General features: G+C 46.7%; 1 protein-coding gene across 2 annotated transcripts in view; it reads left to right on the top strand.

Moving 5' to 3' along the window:
• SLC28A3 (solute carrier family 28 member 3) overlaps positions 1 to 20,899 on the top strand; it is a 44,830-nt gene extending 23,931 nt beyond the window's left edge. For both annotated transcript variants that reach the window (XM_029056054.2, XM_029056055.1), the window contains 10 exons: positions 310 to 390; positions 3,084 to 3,164; positions 6,393 to 6,518; positions 10,849 to 10,979; positions 12,008 to 12,176; positions 13,356 to 13,553; positions 15,121 to 15,202; positions 16,722 to 16,820; positions 17,287 to 17,407; positions 19,450 to 20,899. In XM_029056054.2, the coding sequence (XP_028911887.1) occupies positions 310 to 390; positions 3,084 to 3,164; positions 6,393 to 6,518; positions 10,849 to 10,979; positions 12,008 to 12,176; positions 13,356 to 13,553; positions 15,121 to 15,202; positions 16,722 to 16,820; positions 17,287 to 17,407; positions 19,450 to 19,576 (1,215 nt within the window). In that variant the 3' untranslated portion in view covers positions 19,577 to 20,899. The remainder of the gene's footprint in view (positions 1 to 309; positions 391 to 3,083; positions 3,165 to 6,392; positions 6,519 to 10,848; positions 10,980 to 12,007; positions 12,177 to 13,355; positions 13,554 to 15,120; positions 15,203 to 16,721; positions 16,821 to 17,286; positions 17,408 to 19,449) is intronic.
• The last annotated feature ends 255 nt before the right edge of the window (positions 20,900 to 21,154 follow it).

The following is a 21,154-nucleotide window of genomic DNA, read 5'->3' as shown; positions in this document are numbered from 1 at the left end:
AGGCGGCTGATGGGATAACACAACTTGGAAGGTGGGGAAGAAAATCAGGGCACGACTCCCAGAAGAGATGACTCTTTTATGAAGTGGTAGAGTCATAATAATCTATTCCCAAAAAAACAGAGTTAAACTCCTCTCGTACTCCCAGATAACTAAAGCTATAATACAGTACTCGCAAATGAGACGCCATTCTCAGGCTTTGCCTCAAGAAAAAAAACTGTTTTCCCTGTTTGAGTTGAAGAAAAAAAATAAATAAATAATTTTTAAAAAGCTGACTTACATGAGCAATTTTGCTTTTTTATTTTAAACTAGGTCTTGCCAATAGTGGTTTTCTTCAGCACCGTGATGTCTATGCTTTACTACATTGGAGTGATGCAGTGGATCATTAAAAAGGTACCGTGCCCATTTGGGAGATGCAACATGGAATGTTAGCGATGTATTTCTAAAGCATAACATGAGGGTTGTCTTCTTGTAAAATACCACCTTAAGGAAAGTCCATGTTGTTGTACTCACCCAGTCCTTTGCCACACACTGTGCACAATTGTTTCTTCTGACAGGATGGCATGCCTTGACCAAGCAAGTCCACCCTGCCAGACAAACATCCGAGCCAAAACGCGTCGTGAAAACCCACGTTGCAGCAAAACTGGGTGTATAGCCGGGGGGAATCCCCAGGGACATTATTCACTCAGTCGTATTTATTGAGAGCCTTCCGTGTGCAGAGCGCTGTCCTAAGTGCTTGGGAGAGTATGATACCACAATAATAATAATAATGTTGGTATTTGTTAAGCGCTTACTATGTGCAGAGCACTGTTCTAAGCACTGGGGTAGACACAGGGTAATCAGGTTGTCCCACATGAGGTTCACAGTCTTAATCCTCATTTTACAGGTGAGGTAACTGAGGCACAGAGAAGTTAAGTGACTTGCCCACAGTCACACAGCTGACAAGTGGCCGAGCCGGGATTTGAACCCATGACCCCTGACTCCCATGCTCTTTCCACTGAGCTACGCTGCTTCTCAATAAACAGACACGTACCCTGCCCACAACGAGCTTACAGTCTAGAGGACCGCAGATCGTCTTCACCCATGCCGGTATTTGTGCAGGTCCAATTCTAGAGAGGGAGTATGGGAGAGAGTTTGCTTGTGCAACCGGCATTCATAGATCCATGAAATTAGAACGGGGAGTGGGAAGGGCGAGGAACACTGGCAAAAGTTCTACAGGAGGGCATGTCCATTGGGAAAAATTCAAGGTAAAACTTCTTCCTCGTCTTATCCGTTTAACCACAGTCACGCCTACCCAACTCGTGACTCCAGTAACTTGCAGGCAGCTTATAGGTATGAGCTGTGGCCTCTGGGAAATAAATTCAGGACGGAGGGTGTGGTGTGGACAAGAGTTAGTTGTGGTTTCTCCTGGAGAAGACAGCATTCACATGGGGCCCTTTGCTGACTTACTAATGATAGCTCCAAACGCTTCCAGAGGGTCTGGAAAGGATTTGGAATCCATAAATGAAGCCCTGGGAATCACCCTGAGAAGCAGCGTGGCTCAGTGGAAAGAGCATGGGCTTTGGAGTCAGAGGTCCTGAGTTCGAATCCCAGCTCTGCCACTTGTCAGCTGTGTGACTGTGGGCAAGTCACTTAACTTCTCTGGGCCTCAGTTACCTCATCTGTAAAATGGGGATTAAGACTGTGAGCCCCTATGTGGGACAACCTGATTCCCCTATGTCTACCCCAGCGCTTAGAACAGTGCTCTGCACATAGTAAGCGCTTAACAAATACCAACATTATTATTATTATTAGTGGATAGAGCACGGGCCTGGAATAATGTTGGCATTTGTTAAGCGCTTACTAGGTGCCGAGCACTGTTCTAAGCCTGGGGGAGATACAGGGTAATCAGGTTGTCCCACGTGGGGCTCACACACTTTTAATCCCCATTTTACAGATGAGGGAACTGAGGCCCAGAGAAGTTAAGTGACTTGCCCACAGTCACACAGCTGACAAGTGGCAGAGCGGGGAGTCGAACTCATGACCTCTGACTCCGAAGCCCAGGCTCTTTCCACTGAGCCACGCTGCTTCTCCACTGAGCCACGCTGAAGTCAGAAGGACCTGGGTTCTAATTCCGGCTCCTCCATTAGTCTGCTGTGTGACCTTGGGCAAATCACTTCACTTCTCTAGGCCTATTTCCTCATCTATAAAATGGGGATTAAGACTGTGAGCCCTATGAGAGACAGGGACTGTATCCAACCCAAATAGCTTGTATCTACCCCAGCGCCTAGTACAGTGCCTGACCCATAGAAAGCGCTTAACAAATACCACAGTTATTATTTTTACTCTCCCAAGTGCTTAGTACAGTGTTCTGCACACAGTAAGCACTCAATAAATACGATTGAATGAATATTATTATTACCCTGCTAGAGAAGAAAGCTCCCAGCAGCCTTCTGTAATAATAATGATAATAATAATGATGGTATTTGTTAAGAGCTTAATATGTGCCAGGCACTGTACTAAGTGCTAGAGTGGATACAAGCAAATTGAGTTGGAAACAGTCCCTGTCCCACGTGGGGCTCACAGTCTCAATTCCCTATTTTCCGGATGAGGTAACCGAGGCCCAGAGAAGTGAGGTGATTTGCCCAAGGTCACACAGCAGATAAGTGGCGGAGCAGGAATTAGAACCCATGACCTTCTGCCTCCCAGGCCGGTGCTCTATCCACCACACCTTAAGCAACAAATCATTCAGTTTTAGCAATGCCTTCTGAAGAAGGAGTTTGGCAAGCTAATGGATCCAGAACACAAAGGGCTTGAGTCCTGGGTACAGCGTGGTGATGGCACTATTCAATTAGACGCTTCCTTTGAATGTGAAACAGTGTTCAGGGAGACCTAGCAAAGCAGAGGCTGGAAGGTGAGCAGGGCTCAGGAGAGGGGTGTCAGCACCCAGATTTGGCTCAAGTGGAGGTCCACGTCAAGCATTCCAGGTCGCTCAGCTGTATCCGTGTTTCCACAGAATGCACCGGGAAGCAGGGAGGACAGTAAATAAAAGAGAATGGCAGATGAGAACAGTATTTTCCTCTTGTCACTGTCTTTTTTTTTTTTAGGTTGGTTGGGTCATGCAAGTCACCATGGGATCATCTCCTATTGAATCCGTAGTCGCTGCAGGCAATATATTTGTGGGACAGGTGAGTTGTGGAATCAAAAATACCCACACTGAATTTGGATGTTGGTTGTTGTTTTTTGAATGTGCGTGTGTGTTTGTGGTATTATATTTGTGAAGCGCTTACTACGTATCAACACTTGGAAGCACTGGACCAGCCTGTGGGTGGGTTTGCTGGTCCTCTACACTGCAAGCTCGTCGTGGGCAGGGAACGTGTCTACTAACTCTGGTTTATTGTACTCTCTCAAGTGCTTAATACAGTGCTCTGCACCCAGTAAGTCTTCAATAAATAACACTGACTGATTGACTGATTGATTCTAGACTATTGTGGGTGCTCAATAAATGTGAAACAACACAATCAGGAGGGATACTTTTTGTTTTAGTTTGGCTTCTTATGGTATTTGTTAAGGACTTACTATGTGCCAGGCACCGTTTTAAGCACTGGGATAGATACAAGGTAATCAGGTTGGACACAGTCCATGTCCCTCATGGGGCTCACAGTCTTAATCCCCATTTTCCAGATGAGGTAACTGAGGCCCAGAGAAGTGAAGTGACTTACCCAAGGTCACACAACAGACAAGTGGCAGAGCTGGGAATAGAACTCAGGTCCTTCTGACTCCCAGGCCTGTGCCCCATCCACTAGGTCACGCTGTTTCTCTCAGACTCTAAGGTCTGAGTTTTGACTCATTTTATTGAGAAGCAGCTTGCTCTTGAGACCCAAGGTGATCTGAGCAGTCTAGGTTGGCATCTTTTTGAAGCAGCGTGGCTCAGTGGAAAGGGCACGGGCTTGGGAGTCAGAGGTCATGGGTTCGAATCCCTGCCCTGCCACTTGTCAGCTATGTGACCGTGGGCAAGTCACTTCGCTTCTCTGGGCCTCAGTTCCCTCATCTGTAAAATGCGGATGAAGACTGTGAGCCTCATGTGGGGCAACCTGATGACCTTGTATCTACCCCAGCGCTTAGAACAGTGCTCTGCACATAGTAAGTGCTTAACAAATACCAACATCATTATTATCTTGGGTGATCCTTTTGAAATTCCAGGTCTCTATGATCATCTCAGTATTCCTCTCTGGCTTGTCACCAAAGCGAATTTAGGCTCTTAATTTATCTCCACCACCCACCACCAAACAACCCCAAGGATGGCTATGTAGGCTGCCATTTCCAGAAGCCTCGGCACACCAAGAGGAATATCAAGAAAAGCCACCCAAGATGTAACCATTTCCTAGGCATAGATTTATCAGAAACATTTAGACTTGGCACTCTCCCAAGCATTGAGCTCAAACAATACGACTGATTTGATTGATAATTTGGGGACATGTCATTCCAAGCAAGAGCAAAGAGGAGTAGACATGAAGTCAGTCATTCAGTGGTATTTATTGAGCACTGTGTGCAGATCACTGTACTAAGCACTTGGGAGAGTAGAATATAAGAGTCGGTAGACATGTTCCATGATTACAAGGAGTATGAATGTTTGCTAAGACTGTTGCCTGTTGCTAAAGAAATTGAATTTGCGGCAAAGCTCGAGTCATCCAGAAAAGTGCTAAAAGTCACAGAAATACAACTCTTCCAGGCAATTGTCGGTCAGCATTACTTCCTAGAAGGTGCCGTGGCCTATAAGAGCATAACCCCATCCTTCCTTCTTTAGGAGCCAAAAATGATTATGATTCCAGTAATAAAATCTCTCCATACTAATTATAGCCGCCCCTTGAGTTGATTACCACTCCATGCAGGGTAATAGGACTTTTAAGGGCTTATGCTCTCAGCTTATCTTTAGTTCCTAAAGAACAGTTCAACATACTCGCTGTTCCAGGACAATTAGGAATAATGAGGGGAAAATCGCGAAATTGCACACACGCTTCCGAGGTCCTCAATTTGGTACTTATAACTCAAAAATATAGTTGATATTAATGATCACCCTGAAACAATCTGTCATTGTTCCTGCTGGCTCTTACACCTCCCTTTCAGCTGGGCAAGCTGTTTGAGACCCCTCAACGCTTTTCCACATGTTGGGGTGAGTAGGAAACCCTGCCCTTGTGTCAGGACTATCTTCCTTCTAAAAGCAGAATGGCCTAGTGGATAGAGGCCGTGCCTGGGAGTCAGAAGGACCTGGGTTCTAATCCCAGCTCTGCCACTTGTCTGCTGGGTGACCTTGGGCAACTCACTTTACTTCTCTGGGTCTCAGTTACTTTATCTGGAAAAGGGGGATGAAGACCGTGAGCCCCATGTGGGACAGGGACTGTGACCAACCTGCTTAACTTGTATCTATCCATCTATCCCTTAGTACAGTGCCTGGCACATAGCATGCACTTAACATATACCATTAAAAACAACAATGACAAATAAAAAACATAATAATAACTGTGGTATTTGTTGAGCTCTTACTATGTGCCGGGCTCTGTACTGAGGGCTGGGGTGGATACAAGCAAATCAGGTTGGACCCAATCCCTTTCCCACATGGGGCTCACAGTCTCAATCCCCATTTACAGATGAGGTAACTGAGGCCCAGAAAAGTGAAGTGACTTGCCCAAGGTCACAGAGCTGACAAGTGGCAGAGGCAGGAGTAGAACCCATGACCTTCTGACTCCCACCCCGTGCTCTATCCACTAGGCTATTCTGCTTCTCATCTCTGGGCCACGTGGAAAGGTAATAAGAGCCCAGGAGATTTTCCAATCCAGTTTCACACATGGGTAACTCCTTTCAAGGTAACTCCCAAATATGAACTCTAATCCTCGGACTCTCTTAATTATGGTATAGTTGCCAATTCCGATGTACTGTCTCTTCAGATTGAACGTAAGCCCCTTGAGGGTAGGGATCCCATCTTTTCCTTCTTTTTGTAGCTCGTCATCGGGTCAAGGCACACAGTAAGTATTCGGTCAGTGTTACTGCCACTGATACTGTTTTAGTAGTTATGGCATTTACTAATAATGATAATAATGATAATCGCGGTTCCGTTAAATACTAAGTGCTGGGGTAGATATAAGATAATCAGGTCCCACGTGGGGCTCACAGTCTAAGTAAAATGGGGATGAAGACTGTGAGCCCCATGTGGGACAGGGACTGTGTCCAACCCAATTACCTTCTATCTACCCCAGTGCTTAGAACAGTACTCTGTTGAGTAACAGAGAACTCAAATATGGAGTCAGGCGCTTGTAAGAAAGGAATTCAGGCCAGAACATTAAAAAAAATAACCCCTCAGTGTTATCCCAGTGTTTAAATACCAGATCATTCACCCAGATGTTGGTTTTTGTTTGCAGACAGAGTCTCCGCTCCTGGTCCGACCTTATTTAAGTTATCTCACCAACTCCGAACTCCATGCCATCATGACTGCGGGATTTGCAACCATCGCCGGAAGTGTCTTGGGGGCTTATATTTCTTTTGGGGTAAGAAAAACTTATTTTATAAAAACTATGGGGCTGGGGTCTACTGGCTAATTCCTTTCCATCTACAGTCAGCTGTGGAGAAAGATGGGGGGAGGAGGTGGGGGCAAGGAGGAAGAAAGGGGAATAGGACCCACTGCCCTCACCAATATCCAAATCATTGGCCTGGATTTGCATAAATTAAGCATACAAAAATACGCCATGACAAGCTGCTGCCTTTGACTGATTTTTAAGGAATTTAGGAGGGAAAGGTCTGTCTCCCCATCTTGATTTTAAAATCCTTGAGGACAGGGATCCTGTCAACCAACTCTATTGTGTCGTACTCTCCGAAGTACTTAGTACAGTGCTCTGACTGTAAGTACTGTATACTTAGTTCACAGCAGATTATAAATTCCTTGAGGGCAGGGATCTTGCCTACCTACTCTAGTGGACTCTCCCAAGCGCTCAGCACAGTGTTCTGCACAGAGTGATAATAATAGTGGTATCTGTTAAGTGCTCACTATGTGCCAAGCACTGTACTAAGCACTGGGGTAGATACAAGATCATCAGGCCCCAAGTGAGGTTCACAGCCTAAGTAGGAGGGAGAACAAGGATTGAATCCCCATTTTACCGGTGAAAGAACTGAGGCACAGAGAAATTAAGTGACATGCCCAAGGTCACACAGCAGGAAAGGGGCAGAGCCAGGATTAGAATCCCTGTCCTCTGACCCCCAGGCCCGAACTCTTTGCATCAAGCCATGCTGCTTCTTGAGCATGCAAGGAAGACCGTAAAGCTCCTTGATCCATCAGATGTATTTATTGAGCACTTACTGGGTGCAGAGCACTGTACTAAGCACTTGGGAGAGTACAGTATAAAACTCAATACAGCACTCAGCACACAGTGAGGGCTCAATAAATACGATTGACCAACTGACTGAGTTGATAGACATATTCCCTGCCCACAACAAGCTTGGATCCTTAGAGGGAGTAGGGGAAATGAGGGCTTAATGGGGGAAGGCTTCTTGGAGATGTGATTTTAATAAAGCTCTGAAGAAGGGGAGAGAGGTGGTCTGTCGAATATGAAGGGGAAAGGAATTCCAGGCCAGAGGCAGGACATGGGTGAGATGGACAAGATGGAGGGACAGTGAGTAGGTTGGTGTTAGGGTATTTAAGTGTGCGGGTTGGACTGGAGTAGGAAATCAGCCAGGTCAGAAAGAAGGTAGGTGATTGAGAGCTTTCAAGTCGATGATAAGGAGTTTCTGTTTGAGAGGGAGGTGGTTGGGAAACCACTGAACATCTTTGATGTCCCCGATTTATTCATTCCCCTATCCCAGCCCCATGGCACGTATGTACAGATCTATAATTGATTTATTTATATGAATGTCTGTCTCCCTCTCTAAACTGTAAGCTCGTTGCAGGCAGGGAATGTGTCTGTTTATTGTTGTACTGTACTCTCCCAAGCGCTTAGTGTAGTGCTCTGTCCACAGTAAGCGCTCAATAAATAAGATTGAATGAATGAATGAATAAATACAACTGAATGGATGAATATCATCAAAAATGTGCTTTGAATTTCTCCCTGACACCCAAACCCGGTGAGATCATTAACATTGTTACCCCAGGGGATTTTCCTTTGGCAGCCTCTAGCATTTCCAGTTGACACCAGAGTCCTCTCATTCTCCTTCCTGACCTTCCCATCCCCTCACGGAGCCCATTTTAACTCAGTCTCCATCATGCAATCCTCTCCACCTGCATTTAGATTTAATGAACAAATGTTAATGTCTTTAAAGAGGCTGGAGAGGGAAAGAGAGAGAGGCAGCGACACAGATTGACAAAACAAAGAGAGTCTCTATTCCAAAGAGCAAAATGGTTACATTGAGTGTAAATGCATGAAAAGGACACCAATTGATGCATACCTAATTCAAATGGGCCACAAATGATCTAATAATGATTCTTAGGTAGAGCAAAGTAAAACCTTAACTCACAAAAAAATACACACTTATCCCATTTCAAATGTGATCTTAAAATGCTGGCTTTGAGGAGATGGCCTTATTCTTAGTCAGAGACGGCTTAGCGTCGTTTTCTTTATGGATGTTGTATTTCTGAAGTGAAAGATTATCAGCTCTCAGCCTCTTCATTGTGCCAGCCTGAACCTCCCCTCTCCCCTCCCTCCCATTCCACCTTTCCTTGTATAGAGACAGCCAGAGAGCCTCTTGATTTTGCAAGGTTCCTGTACCTAGATCTCGTCTATCTCACCACCGAACCCTTGCCCACCTTCTGCCTCTGACCTGGAACGCCCTCCCTCTTCATATCTGACAGGCCATCACTCTCCCCACCTTCAAAGCCTTACTGAAAATACACCTCCTCCGAGAGGCCTTCCCCTACTAGGCCCTCATTTCCTCTTCTCCTACTCCCTTCTGCGTCACCCTTGAACTTGGATTTTCACCACACACACACACACACACACACACACACACACCCGCCCCACAGCACTTATGTATACATCCGTGACATTTATTTACATTAATGTCTGTCTCCTCCTCTAGACTGTAAACTGCTTGTGGGCTGGGAACATGTCTACCGATTGTTATATTGTACTCTCTCCCAAGCATTTAGTACAGTGCCTGGAAGGAAGGGTTCTAATCCCGGCTTTGCCACTTATCTGCTATGTGACCTTGGGCAAGTCACTTCACTTTTCTGGGCCTCAGTTACCTCATCTGTAAAATGGGGATGAAGACAGTGAGCCCCATTTGGGCCAGGGACTGTGTCCAACCTGATTAGCTTGTATCTACCCCAGTGCTTAGAACAGTGCCTGGCACATAGTAACCATTTACTAAATACCATAAAAAAATTACCATTGATCGATTGACTGATGGAAGGGAGACAGGGTCAGAGTGGCTGAGAAGGTCAAAGGCACTTTTGGAAGAAAGAGAAAGTTTTTGAGAGCCCAAGGTTGCTTAGTACCTGAGCTACCAAGTTCCACAAAATTGGAAGTAATAACCCTCAAGGAGCTAGGTTTACTCATTCCTCTGCACACAGTTAGTGCTTAATAAATAAGACTGAATGAATTCCTGTAGATTTAATCACAGAACCTATTTTAAGTACACACAGCTCTAAAGAGCTGGGTTCCAGGATCAGCAAACCTACATTAAGGAAACTCACACTGTTCTCACAGGGAGGGAAGTTAAGCCATGGGAAATGGGAATTATTGTTTACCACATCCCTTAGGACCAGAATTAAAGGGAACCCACTGAAGCCAAACCAAGCCACGCACCGCACCCCGTTCTCATCGCTCTTGTCACCGACCACTTATTGATGTCTTCCCTTCGGCCTGGGACTCCCTCCCCCTTCAAATCTTGCAGAGCACTGCTCTCCCCATCTTCGAGTCCCTCCTGAAATCACACCTCCTCCAGGAAGCCTTCCTTGATGGTTACTCCATTCCCCACCTTATATCCCCCCAGCTGCAACTGCAGCACTTCCACGTTACCTAAGAACTTGGTACTCATCCCTCCCCACCCCCCCATGTTGCACTAATGTACACTGAGAATCAGCGAGACTTAATGGAAAGAGCACGGGCCTGGCAGTCAGAGGACCTGGCTCTGCCACTTGTCTGCTGTCTGACCTTGGACAATTAATTTCACTTCTCTGGGCCTTCAGTTTCCTCATCTGTAAAATGGGGATTAAGACTGTGAGCTCTATGTGGGACAGGGATTGTGTCCAACCCAATTATCTTGTATCTACCCCAGTGCTTAGTTCAGTACCTGGCACATAGTAAGCGATTAACAAATACCACAATTATTATCTTTACACTCCGTTGTTTCTCCCGACTTGTAATTTATCTTAATGTCTGCCTCCTCCATTAGATGGCAAGCTCCTTAAGGGTAGGGATCGTGTCTACTAACTCTATTGGACTCTCCCAAGCACTCGGTACAGTACTTTGCACACAGAGAATGCTCAATAAATACCACTGATTGATTGAGGCCAGAATCCCATTTTCTGGTGTAGTTTAGATACAATCTCACCCAAGGCAGGAAGTTATTTGTTTCTATCATCATCACCGATGGTATTTATTGAGCACTTATTGTGTGCAGAGCACGGTACTAAGCGCTTTCCCTAGGCGACTATGATAGCCAGTGCAGTACTAGTCACTCTTCTAATATATTGTAGGGTTGGCCTTCTCTACCTCAACTCTATCTCTATAAAATCATTTATTTTTGCTCTCCTGACTCCCACGAACTTGACTTTTTAAATGCCTCCTTGCCGAGGTTTAAGTTCTCCTGTGACGACACATTGCCTTCTGAAGGGATATCATACTTACCAAGAATGTTTCCCTTAAATTTTTCCTTTGGGAATTCCAGGTTCCAGCCTCACATTTGTTAACTGCTTCAGTAATGTCTGCCCCTGCATCGCTGGCAATTGCTAAGTTGTTTTGGCCTGAGACCAAGAAGCCTAAAATAATCTTCAAGGATTCCATGAAGATAGAGAAAGGGTAAGTGGAGCGTTATTCACCCATCTGTCTGTGACAAGGCAAGTTCCCACACAAGTTCTCAGGCGTACTGCTGTATCACGCAGGAAAAGAATAATGATGATGATGATGATGATGATGATGATGGTATTTGTTAAGCGTTTACTGTGTGTCAAGCACTGCTGTAAGCACTGGTGTAGATACCAGCTAATCAGATTGGACACAGTCCCTGTCCCACATGGGGCTCACGGCCATAATCCCCATTTTACAGATGAGGTAACTGAGGCACAGAGAAATTGAGTGACTTGCCCAAGGTCACACAGCAGACAAGTGGTGGAGCCAGGATTAGAACCCAGGTCCTGCTGCCCCCCAGGCCCATGGTTTATCCACTAGGCCATGCCATGAAGTTCAGATACAGGTGCACTTTTACAACTGACATTTTCCCGTTCCCTACAGAAAATCCCCAGTTGAGGAATGATGAATTAAGAGCAGAAGCTCAATAGCTTGGCTTGCTAATTGCAATGTAAAATCGGGATTAATCAGGCAAGATTCCTCAGCATCTCTGATCCAGGACCTTTCTCGATGAAATTGGGCAAATGGATTGGGAAGACAGGAGACAGAGAGATTGGGACTGCTTTTTTTTTTCCATTAGAATCCTGAGGTGAAGAATTTGTCTTCCAATAATTCGCTTTTTTACCCTCAGAAGAAACACTATGACAACAGTAATAACGGGGGTGGGGAGAAGAGTGTGAATTGATTTTTTTCCCTTAATTCGCAATAGCCAAACTGAAGTAACGTTTACTTTTCTGGTCGAGTCAGACACTGGTTGTGAAGTAAGTTCTCTTTCCAAGTGAGAGTGCCTACCAGACACCAGGGAAATGTCTTCATACCAAGTTGGAAGAGCCGACTTTTACATTCCTTCCTATGATTCTTTGTGATATATTGTGGTCAAAGCAGAGGCTTTGGGTATTCTGTTGTTATTGTTGGAAACAGCCCTGTCTTTGGATTGGAAATGGCTCTTTAGCATTCAAATTCCACTTTTTTGGTTAAAGGGACGCGATCAACCTCCTGGAAGCAGCCAGTCAGGGCGCCTCCTCTTCTATCTCCCTGGTGGCGAACATCACAGTAAACCTGATTGCATTCCTGTCCCTGTTGGCTTTCGTAGACTCTGCACTCTCCTGGCTGGGGAACATGTACAACTATCCCCAGCTGAGTTTTAAGGTAATATTCTTTTAGGCTCTCTTGGTGCTTATGGTGATGGGTTGTTACAATTTTAGTGTTTGTGAGGGAGACCCACAATCCTGACCTCTTCAGGGGACATTGGAAGCTTCATCCATATCCCGACCTATCCCCAAAGCCCCACTCCCATCCTAATCATTATTAATCACGGTCTCTCTTAAGCGCTTACTTTGTGCCAAGCACTGTTCTAAGCACTGAGGTAGATGCAAAGTCATCAGGTTGGACACAGACCCTGTCCCACATGGGGCTCACAGTCTTAATCCCCATTTTACAGGTGAGGTAACTGAGGCAGAGAGAAGTGAAGTGACTTGCCCAAGATCACACAGCAGACAAGTGGCGAAGCCGGCTTTAGAACCCAGATCCCTCTGACTCCCAGGCCCGTGCTCTTGCCGCTAGGTTCTGCTGCTTCCCATTCTGGAATAACAGTATTTATCAAGCACTTACTGTGTGCCAAGCACTGTATTAAACACTGGAGTAAGTATATGATAATCAGGCCGGGCACAGTCCCTATCCTACACAGGGCTCACAATCTAAAGGGGAGGGCGAACAAGTGTTTAATCCCTATTTTACAGATGAGGTAACTGAGGCCCAGAGATGTTAAGTGACTTGCCCACGGTCACACAGCACGCAAGTGGAAGAGCACTCCCAGGTCCAGGCTCTCACCACTAGGCCTCACTGGAGATCCCATCGGATTCTGCCCATTCTGGAGAAATTCTGGCCTAATAATAATAATAATGGAACTTAAGCATTTACTGTGTGATAAACTCTGCACTAAGCCCTGGAGTAGATGCCCAAGGAGAAATTCTGGCCTAATAATAATAATACTACTAATAATGGAACTTAAGGACTTACTGTGTAACTAAGCCCTGGAGTAGAACCGGAGTCTCCTGATTCTCAGGACTTCACCCTTTCCAAAAGGCCACGCTGCTTCCCTTGTTCAAATGGGAGTTATTCTGTGCTTGTCAGTCAGTCAGTCAATCGTATTTATTGAGCACTTACTATGTGCAAAGCACAGTACTAAGCGCTTGAGAGAGTACAATATAACAATAAACAGACACATTCCCTGCCCACAACGAGCTCACAGTCTAGAGGGGGAGACAGACATTAATATAAATAAATCAATTACAAATACGTACATAAATGCTATGCTTGCTTTCGTAGATAATCTGTTCCTATGTCTTCATGCCCTTATCCTTTTTGATGGGGATTGACTGGCAAGACAGTTTCATGGTTGGTGAGCTCCTCGGCTACAAGACTTTCTTCAATGAATTTGTAGCTTATGAACATCTGTCCAAATTGATCAAGTTACGAAAGCAGGCCGGACCAAAGTTTATTGACGGTGTACAGCAATATATGTCTGTGAGTATCTTCATTTTTCCGCTTCGTGAACTTGGGGTTTCAAGTAATAGTATTTATTGAAGACCTACCATATTCAAAGCCCTTGGGAGTTGGCAACAGAGATCAGGGACACTATCCCTGCCCTCAGGGAGATGGATACCGAATATGTTACAGAGAGAAGGGAAAAGGGAATGGAAAGATGAATAGGTGAATGAATCAGTGCTTTGAAACTAGAATATATAAATTGATAGGACACTGGTGGTAGAAAAAGCACCTTTTTTCCCATCCTCCTTCCTTCTTCCCCCTCTTCCCCGTCTCCTCTGCTCCCTTTAGGATCCACCCTCAGCCTTCTGAAATTCTCTACCGGAATTCTCTACCCTTCCTAGGACCCGAAATTAGGGCTTTGCGCGACCAGTCAGTCAATCGTATTTATTGAACACTTACTGGGTACAGAGCACTGTACTAAGCGCTTGGGGGTGTACAATGTAACAATAAACAAGGCCTAGCCCAGAGGGCCCCTGACTTCTAGCCTGCAGGAGCGAATGAGGCCGGTAGCAAGGTACAATATAATCCCAGCAGCTTCTGTGCATTGCCTCTCTGTTCTGCTCCGGCAACCCCACGGCTTCCCAACCAGTCCCGCCCGCACTCCAAACCCACTGGGCAAAAAGAAGAGCAAGAACTGGGGGAGGGGAGAGAGGAGGGCGATCCGCGAAACAAAAAGCATTTCCAGGAAAAGCTGATGGAACACTCTCTTGAAATCACTTTTCATGCCTTCCCTAAGCATGGTGATTAGAAATAGCCACAAAAGTGTTCTCAGAAAATATGGTGAAAGGGGAACTTACTTAAGCCACTCAGTAGCCTTGAATAAGAGACTTATGAACTAAGTTAATAAAGGAAGGAAAAGGAACTCTGGACAGTTTTAAAGCCTGCATTCCTGACTTTTTCCCTAAGTCTTAAGCTCCATTAGTTTTCTCAAAATGGCACAGTGCCCGGCACATAATAAGCACTTACCAAATACCATTTTTTGTGTTTTTTAAATATTTTTTTTGGATCAATGTCCAAGAGCTGGTCTGTCCTCCCTCCATAACCAAACTCCAACCTGACGTGGGCAGCAGGAGTAGGATTCTTGTGTACCCGAAGCACTCTGAACAGCTACTTAAGTCCCCCACCCCCACCCTTTTTTGTTGTTGTTAAGCACTTAGTACGTACCAGGCACTATACTAACTGCTGGGGTAGATACAAGATCATCAAGTTGGACGCAATCTCTGTCCCACACAGGGCTCACAGTCTTAATCCCCATTTTATAGACGAGGTGTCTGAGGCACAGAGAAGTGAAGAGATTTGTCCAAGGTCACCGAGCAGACAAGTGGCAGAGGCAGGATTAGAACCGGCAGCCTATGACTCCCAGAACCAGGCTCTTTCCTCTTGGCCACAGTGCTTTTACTGTCCCGCCTCCCCTCCCCCTCACCACCCAGGGCTTGAGCCCTTGAGCCGGGGACGAGGTGGGTACATGTTAGACATCAGGCGGGGAGGGCCTGAGTCAAACCAACCACACCTAATGGGTTTGAATGTGTCTCCTTGCTTGTAGGTCCGCTCCGAAATCATCGCCACCTATGCCCTCTGTGGCTTTGCCAATTTCGGTTCTCTGGGGATTGTGATCGGAGGACTGTGTAAGTGAAACGGCTGACTCTGGGCCTTTGGGTTTCATTGGGGCCACCTAAAGAGATGCCACCCCTTCTCTTCCAGCAGGTTGTTGCCCTCAACTGCCCCGAAGAGGGGCGACATCCTAGGACGCAGCGTCCGACGCCCTTAAAACACAGATATGCCAAATTTTCCCTGTTTGCCCTTCCATATTTTTGCCTTTGAAAGCTGAAGCTTGTACATGGATGATCAAGGCAGACCTCTAAAGTGCCTGATGCTATCTAGACAGAGACATGGTGTATAGCAAGAGGCTGGGGACCCCGGGGAATTTACAAGCTTAATTGGACCCTAAGTATTACAGTCTATCCATGTGGTGATAGCAGAGCAGCTTGCCAAAACAGCGCGGGGAGGGGGAGGAGAGGAGCCAGAACATGGAGGCCCATCTGTCTTTGATTTAAGAAAAAAAATCTCTGACCTGCTGATTGGCTGAGCTCCTCCCAGCTCTCTATTGGCCAATCCCACATCTTCCCCAAAGTTCACATCTGCCAGAGGACTCTGGAAAATGTAGCCCCCAGAATTGTGTGTGTGTGTGTGAGAGAGAGAGAGAGAGAGAGAGAGAGAGAGGAGGCAGGGAGAGACAGAGAGGCTGACTTCTCACCTCCAATAGAGAGTCTAGACATTTATATAACTAGGCTGTGCTAGCAGCATCCTCTTCTCTATCCTTTCATCTTCCAAGAACTCCCCTGAGGTTATATTTTTGCCTGTGCCTCGAATCTGCAGGGACTCCCGTTGGATGTATGAATGACAAACTGCAGTCAGGGGCTGGCTAAGAGGTGAAACCTTGAGGCTTTCTAGGACAGTAGACACCAGGGGTTTGGCTCTCAGCAGGTCATTCCCCAAACAGTCTGAACATCATAGCCCGAAGGCCCTCTCAAAGTGGAAGAGTTTGGATGACTTCCAGGCTGGGTTCTTGCCTGACTAAGCCCAGAGACACCTCCGTCTAGGGCTTCGGTCCAGAAAGTGTAGTGTAGCGTCCCCTCACCCAGTTCATTCTCAATCTCCTTCACGGGCTCCTCCTCTGCCTCCCACCCCCTAATGGTGGTTGTCCCTCCCTTGAGGTTTAGTTCTGGGCCCCCTTCTATTCTCCATCTATATCCACTCCCTTGGAGAACTCGTTCGCTCCCATGACTTCAACCACCACCTTTATGCAGATGATACCCAAATCTCCATCTCCAGCCCTTATGTCTCTCCCTCTCTGCAGTCTCACATCTCCTTCTGCCTTTAAGACGTCTCTACTTGGTTGTCCTTCCGTCGCCTCAAACTTAACATGTCCAAAACAGAACGCTTTATCTTCCCACCCAAACCCTGTCCTCCCCCTGACTTTCCCATCGCTGTAGACGGCCCAGTAAATACGATCGAATGAACGGATGAATGAACCCAGACTCAAATTTCCGGTCACCCACAGCGGGCTGGAGACCGTACCTTCCGGGCTCTGATGCAAAACATAGAGACCATCATCCTACACTTATTTTTCTCTCCATTTCCCAGCTTCCATGGCACCTACCAGAAAGCACGACATCTCCAAAGGTGCCATTAGAGCCCTGATTGCTGGCACTGTCGCCTGCTTCATGACGGCCTGCATCGCTGGTACAGTATTGTGTTTTCCGTGTCATGCCACCAAACGCCCAGAAGGCAGTCAGTGTTTTAGGCTACCGTCACTTTTCTACCCGAACGAACGGAGGGCCCAGTTTTCCAGTTTCTGTTTTTGCCTTTTTATGGTATTTGTTAAGCGCTATGTGCCAGGCACTGTAGAAAGCGCTGGAGTCGGTGCAAGATAATCAGGTTGGACACAGTCCATGTTCCACATGGGGCTCACAGTCTTAACCCCTATTTTACGGATGAGGCAACTGAGTTAAGTGACTTGCCCAAGGTCACCCAGCAGACAGCTGAAGTAACATCTCCCTCACACCAACTACAGAGAGTAATGGGCTGAGTCAGCTGCCTCTTTGGGTGGAGAATGGGTAGAAATTCCAAAGTTGGAGGGCATACAGCCAGGAGTCCCAGAGAGCTTTCCATTGCTTCTTCGTGACACTAATGTTCTGTTCGATTCTAGGCATGCTTTCCGGCACCTCTTTGGATGTCGAGTGCCATGGCTTACTAGAAAATGCATTCAACTCGAGCTTACCCAGCTTCACACCGGAAATAGAAACCTGTTGCCAAGACCTATTCCGCAGGTATCGGGCCCTCTCTGTCAACCTCTGATTTCTGTAAAAGAGGCTTGTGGTGATCATGGGCACTTCTGGGAAGTTGCAGAGGGAGATCCTTGGAAAGGGGGAGGGAGTAAATTCCAGTAAAGCATCGATCCACTTTCCCTTTAGCTCTCCTCTGCCACTGCTGGCTCCCAACCCTGTCGAGATCTTCAGTTCGAGTTGAACAGGTAGAATTCATTGACCGGAGTCCCTGAGAATAGGTGCCTGGAGCTGGGATTCTAGCCCCAGCTCCATCCCTAACAGTAGGGATCCCTCTCTGTGCCTCAGTTTCCAAGTCCGTAAAATGGGGATAACTCGCCCTGAAATGGCCCACCTCACCGGGATGTGAGGACACACCAGACAGTGTAAGTGAAAGGGCTATGAGTTCTAAGGAGAAAAGACACTCTATAAATCCAAGGCAAAATCCCATTATAACAACCCCATTTTTACACTTTTTTTTCTAAATCCCAGCCCACCACCTTGATTTATTAGACACCTTAGAGCCCATTACAGCAAAACACACCGAGAAACTCAATCTAATGAAATGTTTAGGTGAGAGGCTGGCCGGACTTGACAAAGCCTGGGATGTCCAAGGCAGGGAGTCCAAAGTCTTGGAGAAAACCAGGGTTCATCCCTGCAGGAACCCTATCTGCCCTGCCTCAGAGACCATATAGTCAGCCCAAAGGGTGAAGATTCCAAAACCACACTTAGCCTGGGAAAGAGAACCAGGTTGGATCTCGAGGATCTGAATTTTCAGGCCCAGAGTCTAACCAGTCTTGTCCAGCAGTTCAAGAAGTCTGTGGCCAGGATCCCAGCTAGAAGAGCCAGCCCTGAGCCCCTGGGCCCATAAGAACCTCAATCCACGCCACAAGGCCACACATGCATGCAGGCTAGGAAGCAGCGTGGTCCTAGTGGCTAGAGCCCAGGCCTGGGAGTCAGAAGGACCTGGGTTCTGATCCCGGCTCCACCACTTGTCTGCCGTGTGACCTTGGGCAAATCACTACTTCCCTATGCCTCAGTTTCCTCATCTGTAAAACGGGAATGAAGACTAAGCCCCCATATGGGTCAGAGACTGTGTCCAACCTGATTTACTTGTATCCGCACCAGCGCTTAGTACAGTGCCTGGCACATGGTGAGCGCTTAACAATTACCTCAAAAATCATTATTATTATTATTATTATTAAGTCCAGCCAGTCCAGTGTTCTGTCTCTGGAAAAGTGGTAACAGGACACTTGGCGAAACCATGTTTAGGGATGGATTGTCCACTCCCACTGATTTTTCCCCTCTCCATTTTTGTTTAAATGGTATTTGTTAAGCGCTTACTAGGTGCCAGGCACCGTACTACGCGCTGGGGTAGATAGAAGATCAAATTGGTCACAGTCCCAGGCCCACATAGGGCTCACATCTTTATTCCTATTTTACACGAGGTAACCGTGGTATTTGTTAAATGCTATGTGCCAAGTAGTGTACTAAGCGCTGGGGTAGAAACAAGAACACTATCTTGGGTAGATCACAAGATCATCAGGTCCCACATGGGGCTCACAGTCTAAGTAGGAGGGAGAACAGATATTGAATCCCCATTTGACAGATGAGGTAACTAAGGCACAGAGAAGTGAAGTGATTTGCCCAAGGTCACATGGCAGACAAGCGACAGAGCCAGGATCAGAACCCAGGTCCTCTGCCTCTCGGGCCCATGGTCTTTCCACTAGGTCACGCTGCTTCTCCATCTGGGTGATAACGTGCTCAGTGCTTGGAATGCTGAAAAATTCAGAAAAGTGTGTCCCCACCATGTCGGATCCGACATGCTGTCATGGACCCAACAACAACTTTCCAACCAGTCCAGGAGGAGAAGCAGCATCCAACCGTATACTGCATCGTGGGATTTTTCAGCCCTGCCCAACTCCAGACCCTCTTGCCGGTCAATCCCATGGCTCAGTTTCCTGGCTCTCCTATCAAGGTAGTGGCTTGCTTGCCCTAAAATTCAACTCGCTCTGAGGTTTAATTTTCTTCATTGGATTTTCCCCCAGCACTCTTGTCAACAGCTCCAGTGAAATCATTCCCGGAGGAAACCATACCCTCAGGTCTTTGAGGGGTTGCTGCCAGTTGCTGAAACTCCCTATGTTTAACTGCAGTTGGACCACTCCGTTATTCTGAGCATGAGTTCTTCTGGGCCTGGACCCCATTTTGAGTTTTCACTTGCTTGAAAAGAAATCAGTATGGCTGTGTTCTAAGTAATAAACAAAAACACTGTTGCTATCGATGGATCGATTCTCCCATCTTCAGACCCGGCGGGGCCGTCAGTGGATTCAGTTCGGCCTTCTCTCCAGCGTTCGGCCCCAAGCGTTCGCAGGTGGAATCAGCCGTTCCGAATGACCCATTCGAAAGGATTCCCTCATTTAAAGGCTTCATTGCTCATTGCCTATTTTAAATGGGTCTCCTTATTGTTGGAGTCATGTGTCAGCTTGTCCTCTAGACTGTAAGCTTGTTGCGGTCAGGGAATGTGTCTACCCACTCTGTTATACTGTACTCTCCCAAGTGCTTAGTGTGATGCTCTGCACACAGTAAGCGCTCAATAAATACCAATGATTGATTGACATATGGGAAGTAAATATCAGGAGTAGAGGGTCGGGGGGTTGGAGTGGGGCAGACCTATACCCGTTTGTGTCTTCCATCGGGAACAACTTGCAGAACCCAAAGAGGGCTAAGAAGCCGCACCTCGTCCAGTGGATTGCCTACCCGGCATCCTCTCTGGCTATCAGCCTTCCGACTCCGCTCCCAGTGACCGTACGGAGCTGTGGGCCGCTGCATGGGGATCCATCGCCCACCAGTGGGTCGGACAGGTCACTGGGTCTAAGTTGCTCCATTCAGAAAAGAGGGAGAGCCTCCTCTACTGAAGAGGCTGAGGGCCCATGGTGGCCAATGGCCACTGAGAGAACCAGTTTTCCAGGTTTTGATGACACTGATGCAGTGTTTGAGTCACTGGACGGTAACAACCTTCCATCAGCCCCTCCTCCAGTCAGGAGAGCAAATTAAGCAGTGCCCTGTCCCTGTCGCGTCTAGCATGGTCCTTGCCTTGTGTGTCGTTTGGGTATTGCTATCGTTTCATTGTTCCTTATCTGGCACCCATTTGCTCTCCCCTCATTAGAATGCGAACCCTTCGGGCATCACATTTCATGTCTAATTCTCTCCTGTGTATATTTTCCCATTGCTTAATACAGAGTTCTGCACACAGTAGGCACTTAATAAATACTACTATTACTGCTATTATCACTACTAAAATCCAGGTTTCCAGAATAAATCTCGGGTCCTCAAGAGCAGATTAATCGTGACTCCAGCCTTCGGATACCAAGAGAAGCAAATCAGGTTCTCGTTATTAATTTTCCGTTTATGACATCGTGCGTATTTGTATCCCAGGACACAAATATGTGTTTGCATTGTATTTCTTTTTTTAAAATAAATGAAAGCGCTTTGAAGGAGTTTCTCTCGTGGTCTCTGGCTTGGAATCCATAAACTGGAGAGCCGAGAAATCAACCGATCAGTAGCCCCCACTCAGCTGGGCGGCCTCAATACGGTGCTCGTGTCTACTAATTCTATTGTCCTTTTCTGAGAGTCTAGTGTAGTGCTCTGCACAGAGGAAGCACTCAGTAAGAAGACTATCGATTGATTTATCTCTGTCCTCAAGGAGCCTAAGGGGAAAGATGAGTGAGTGTAAATTGACAAACACAGTAGACA

The sequence above is a fragment of the Ornithorhynchus anatinus genome, chromosome X5 (genome assembly GCF_004115215.2).
Source record: "Ornithorhynchus anatinus isolate Pmale09 chromosome X5, mOrnAna1.pri.v4, whole genome shotgun sequence".
In the NCBI taxonomy this organism is placed as follows: Eukaryota; Metazoa; Chordata; class Mammalia; order Monotremata; family Ornithorhynchidae; genus Ornithorhynchus; species Ornithorhynchus anatinus.
This window is presented reverse-complemented; position numbering and strand designations above follow the sequence as displayed.